Below are 6,000 nucleotides of genomic sequence, written 5' to 3'. Positions count from 1 at the left end.
CATCATTTCATGTGTCTGTTGGCCATCTGGATGTCCTCTTTGGAGAAGTGTCTGTTCATGTCTTCTGCCCATTTCTTCACTGGATTGTTTGTTTTTCAGGTGTGGAGTCTGGTGAGTTCCTTATAGATTTTGGATACTAGCCCTTTATCTGATGTGTCATTAACAAATATCTTTTCCCATTCAGTCAGTTGCCTATTAGTTTTATTGATTGTTAAGGAGTATTCTAGAAGACTTCTGAAGCTGTATTCAGTATTTTTTGTTGAGACTGTGTGTGTGTGTATGTGTGTGTGTGTGTGTGTGTGTGTGTGGCTATGAGCTGGAAAAACAGAACACTCTTTTAGCCCTCTGACAGGTGCTATTACTATGTACAGAAGTACATTCACAGTTTCAACCATTCATTTGTTTATTCAACAAATACTTATTGAATGCCCATTAGGCACTGTTCTAGGTGCTGAAGCCATAGCAGTCTACTGGTGTCCTGGAGTTTCCATTTCCCAAATGAAAGAAGAATATTATTGTGCTGTCAAAAATAAGACACTGTCATCCCTATAAACACTGTGCACAAATTGAAAAAGACACCTAGCCAAAGAGAAAAAAAAATTAGAAAAGTTTAGACTAAAACCAAACTTATAAAAACACAAATTTTCTCCTCTAATTCCATAAATTCAAACTAATAGTAATCATTAAATTATTAGTGTGTCTCAATGCATGTTTTAGCTGTGAGATAAAGCAAAAACTAAAGAAGGTAAAAACCACTGATAAATGAATTTAAGATAATTTGACTTTTTTTTAAATTTAGAATTTAAATCTCTGTGAATTTAGAAGTTTATCAATTCTTTGGGGGTGTATTATAAGATGGTGGAAAGAATCAGAATAGGACATAAATATCTATTCTGTCAGTTAACTGTGTGTTTACTCCTTGAAATTATTTAGCTTCTTTAAGCTTAATTTTTTATCAGCAAAATGAGGGTAGAATACTTACCTGGAAGAATTAAATAATATGCCAAATTTAACTGTTTGGCTTATCAAAATCTCACTTAAGTCTGTTTCTTTCCTTCCCCCAGCCCTATTACTGTATGCTTACAACTCCCTTTGTCTACCTGTACATTCCACATGTTTCCAGTACTTTCATGTGACATAATATTGTAAAGGGCTTAAAACTTTGTTTTCCAGATTATTTTTTGACAGTGACAATTTATGGAAGAGGGTTACAATGAAGTATTATTTTAAATGTTTTAAATTATTTTTAAAAATAAGAATTTCTCATGTCAAAAGGAAAGAAAGAAGCTGCTAAGAAATCCTACTAATCTAGTGGAAGTTATTCTACATGGATAATACACTCACAGCCATAAAAGTGGCTTTAAATAATAGACAGCACCATCTATAAACAATGAAGTTACTAATTTAAGATCATCATTTAACTCATTTGTATGTTTATTTCAACTTAATAAACACTTTTTTGTTTTTTTTCTAGTTATTAGAAAATTGATTCATCCATAAGGGAAGAAAGAAAAATACAATGAATCTATTATCTCATTACCTAGAGAGAACTCGTTTTGCAAAATGTATTCAATCTTATGTTTATAATACAATGAAAAATGACATAAAAATCTGCGATAGCACATAATATGATGAGTTTCTTAGTTTCTTTCTTTTAAAAATACTCAAAGTGAATAAATGGTAATAGAGGAAAACATAAAAACCACCTAGTGGGCAATGAAGGGCATAGCAAAATGATGGGACACATGTATATAAAACTCTGATGGTATAGTTTAATCCACAGATAGTATTTTAAGTAGCTAGAAGAATGGATAGAGTAGCCTTTAGGCAACAATCACAAGAATATTATTTTTCTTAATTTTTATTTGATAAGTATTAACAAGTCTTAGAAAGCAGAATTTGAGGTTAGGCCTTTGACAGTTTCTGGAGTACAGATATTTTGTGTCTCCAATTAAGGGTTTATCCACACATCTAAAACCTTCAAATGAGCTGGGATTCTCTGGGGAGTTATATCAAAAGATGGCTCGGTGGACTGATAATGAGATACAGAACCTTTAGCCTTTTGATCACAAGGTCATTTGTAAGCTAGGATGGGGGTAACCAGAAGTCATTATTGGTCAATAACTTACAAGAGCAAAATGAATTGCTTAGCTCAGTTCAGTTTTCATTACCATTTGAGAGCTATTTGTTACCAGTTATAGATCCAATGATTGACCCTTTAGCACTAAAGTTCACTTGTCCTGAACAGGATCAAGATGTTTTTCACAAACCTTAGAAACAAATAAGCAAATCTATGTGTGCCATTATTCTGGTTGTTTCTTAAACTTCCAGGAGAGTCTATTCATCTACTTATACTAAATCTAAGAAAATGGATTTAAAACTTTACACTCTAAGAACAATTTACTTGGGCTTTTCAGAATTACTAGTCTCCTCTAAGTCACAGCTAGCTGCTTGTATATTTTACAGATAAAGATGCTGTAATGTCTTTTTCTTAGTACTGAAAATCATGTTTGTGCTGTGAAAATTATGCAGTTTTACTGCTCTGTTTAGTGACAAATTCCTGCCTGGATTGTCTGTGCTGGATGTGTTGGCTTTTACTAATGCAAAAGGCTTGTGGGATTATTCTGTGGTATATCCAAGAAACAGATGCTTTGTACTTCATATCAAAATTAGAGTTGATACTGATTAATATATCTTAGTTTAAATAACCTCATATTATATATCTCTAATGTGTTCACAATATAGTTGCAGAAGTGAGTGACAAACATTAAGGGGAGACAAAAAAGTATTAAGGTCAAGTAGTTCATATTTCAGAACAAAATTAGACCTTTCAAATCTGGTGCTCTGCATCCAGGATTTGGGACAGTAGTATACATCGACAATAATACTTAACCCAATAGGCACGAAGTTTCTAGTTACCCAATTCTGAAAGAAAAATAATTCTATGACTGAATATTCAGCAAGAACTTAATGACTGGCACAAAAATTGGCAGAAAGATTAATTACACATAGATCTGGCCTTCGGCTAACACAATAGACCATAAGCAAATAGAGAGCCAAGAAAATTCCTGCTTTATAATCTCAGAACCTAAGAGAATACCTTGCTGAAGCTGATTGAGGGTTTGGGTAATTACTGAAAGAATGAATGAATAGATGAACTGTTATAACATATTATTTATGTGTCCAAAGGGTCTGCTGCTCTTTTCTGTAGTAGTGAAATCAAAAATCCCATGAAGCATCTCTACTAGGAAAACAGCTCTCCTAAATTAGACCAATTTAGTTCTCTGTTATCTGCGGCAAATATATTTTTGCACCACAGTAAAAGTAAAAAAGCATTATATATGATTCCATTTTAATTTATTTTTATGTGACTTCACTTTTTATTCACCCATTGTTATCCAAAATTTTGACTTTTCATTCCATTAAGTGGTTCTGGTAGAAGTTTTGAGAGCAAAGCTTAAGTAAGTTCCTTGTATACCTATGTAATTCAATAGTTTATACTTTGTTGTTATTACATATCATCAAGAGTGACTTCAGGTAATGCTTTGGCTGAAGTATATTTATAAGAACGGGGGTATTTATATATTTTTTTCATAATTCAGTTTGTGATGTGTAAAAGGGCAGAGACCCTGTTAGTCAGGTAGTGTTTATGTATGTGCAAGCATAAAAGCACTTGAACAAAATGTGATTCTCTGGATAGGGCACAGTGGAAAACAAGTGTCACAAAGTTTTTCTCAATGTCCTTGCATAGTAGAACAAAATGTTAAGTTACTTGATTCAGCCTAAGCAAACAAAATTCCATACTCCCCGTCATCAATGTACAATTTCTCTTCAAAATCAGCAACAAACAGAACATGAGTGGAACTAGGAAAGTTATTTCATGTTTTTTTCATGGGTTTTCCTGATAATAATTGCCTGTGTTTTCCCATATTCACCCTTAGCTTTGTCACATACCCTTCACCACCTCCAGAGACACATCCTACAGAGGTCACGGATCACACAAAACGTACAGAAACAGGAACTCAAACTTCCTGAGTCCACTACAAAACACAGAAACCGATTTCCTCTTCATATCTCAAATTGGCAAAGCTCTGAAAGTGGATTCAGTGTGGAGCAGCTGTCTAAAAGACTAGAAGGATTGTATCTCCTAATTTCACCTGAGCTTTCTTCCTTCAAACTACTGAGATGAAGGGAGCAGGGCTATTTGTCCTGCTTTCGAGTTTATGGAATGGGGGCTTTGGGCTTAACACCACGTATACTTGGACTACACCAGAGGATGCAAGCTCCCCGGAGAACATGGCCTCTGCTACAACTCCTCTAAATAAAATGCCGCCAACCCTTCAGATCACATCGGCTGAGATAGCCACAATTCCTGAGGCAAGAGCCTCCGAAGATAGTCTTCTAAAATCAACACTGTCTCCATCAGAGACAAACACACCTCCTGAGGATGTAAGAAACCAAACTCTCACACCCACGGGGAAGACAGAAGGGGTGCTGAAGTTGCAGATTCTTGCCCTCCCAACCAAACCTAGCCTCAAGTCCAGTCCAAGAGCCGAGTCGGTGTTCCTTTCCAACTCTACTCTGAAATTTCTTCAGAGCTTTGCCAGAAAGTCGAACCAACAGGTAATCTCTCCCGACTCGGTTGCAGGCGGTGTGGGAAATCGATCCCCGCGGGAAACGTACCTCAGCAGAGGTGACAGCAGTGAAAGCCAGAAAACCAACAATCAAAAATCAAGCTTTGAAACAACTAGAGGAAAGTAAGAAACATTTTTCTTTTCTTTTTTCTAACTATAAAGTCTACTGTCTCAGTGTCAGAAAATGTTTTCATGTTCAAGATAAAATTCAATCACATTTCAATTAGATAAGGTAATCAAGCATTACTTTATCTAATGGAGAAAAGATGAACAAAAGAAATGCAGCAGTTTAGTTTTAATTGAAGTGGTCAAAGTCACTTATAAAGGGGCTTTTACTGGAGCTATTTACTAACAAACAATGTAACACCACAATGACTGTTAGTTGTTATTGTTAATTCAACTCAAGGTATGTTGGTGGTGCTCAGAACCACACCCACCACATGAAAGAAAAAAAAAAACCAACAATACGGTTGGGACGTGAACAGAACAGAACTTCATCCCATGGAAAATCCAGTGAAAATGATCTTAAATTATCTCTAGAGAAAATCGACTGTACTTAGAAACTCTACAGCCTGAAGTCCTAAGGCTTTCTTTTGCTAATCCTTTCCATCAAATCCAAGACTTCTTACTTCTGATGCGATGCAATTGAAAATAGTAGTAGAGGGGCGCCTGGGTGGCTTAGTCGGTTAAACGTCCGACTTTCGCTTGGGTCATGATCTCCCGGTTCGTGGGTTCGAGCCCCGCGTCGGGCTCTGTGCTGACTGCCAGCTCAGAGCCTGGAGCCTCTTTCAGTCTGTGACTCCCTCTCTCTCTGACCCTCTTCTGCTCATGCTGTCTCTCTCTCTCTCCTAGAAATAAATAAAACATTAAAAAAAAAAAAAGAAAATGGTAGTAAACAGTTCCATCCCTTATGGACTCAAGGTTGATGCAAAGAAGCTTTGATAAAGTCTTCCATATTTTCATTTGATTAGCAAGTAATAATAATAGTAAACACTCTGACATCTGTTCCTACTGTACTGCTCTAAGTGAATATATATATCGATATTTCCCCAATCATTTAATCACTACCATAACTCCATGAAGAAGATTCTATTATTATTTCTTTCCAGAGAAGTTATATAATTTAACCAAGGTCAATTAACAGTAAATCTCAGGGCAAAGATTCAAACCCAATTTGGCTGGCTGCAACAACATGGCCTTCAACTCCTACATGATACTTCTTCAACCAGAGTATGGGTCTTCAGCAGAAATATAGGTCTGTTCTCCTAACTGGGTAAATGAGAGTGACCAGTTTATATCCCTGCCTATGAGCAGACAGAGGCTATCCTTTGCTTCCAGAATAAAGCCCAGATCCTTAATCAGTTAG

At 35.9% G+C, this 6,000-nt stretch overlaps 1 protein-coding gene across 1 annotated transcript in view; it reads left to right on the top strand.

The window, feature by feature from the left end:
- The first annotated feature begins 4,185 nt into the window (after window positions 1-4,185).
- The window catches only part of MMRN1 (multimerin 1), a 53,565-nt gene continuing 51,750 nt past the window's right edge, over window positions 4,186-6,000 (top strand). Inside the window, exon 1 of the mRNA XM_039245367.1 lies at window positions 4,186-4,757. Within this exon, the coding sequence (XP_039101298.1) occupies window positions 4,186-4,757 (572 nt within the window). The remainder of the gene's footprint in view (window positions 4,758-6,000) is intronic.

Source organism: Hyaena hyaena, unplaced genomic scaffold, assembly GCF_003009895.1.
Source record: "Hyaena hyaena isolate Hyena2069 unplaced genomic scaffold, ASM300989v1 scaffold_255, whole genome shotgun sequence".
Classification (NCBI taxonomy): Eukaryota; Metazoa; Chordata; class Mammalia; order Carnivora; family Hyaenidae; genus Hyaena; species Hyaena hyaena.
Note: the sequence above shows the minus strand (reverse complement) of the source record. Positions and strands in the feature narration are given on the sequence as shown.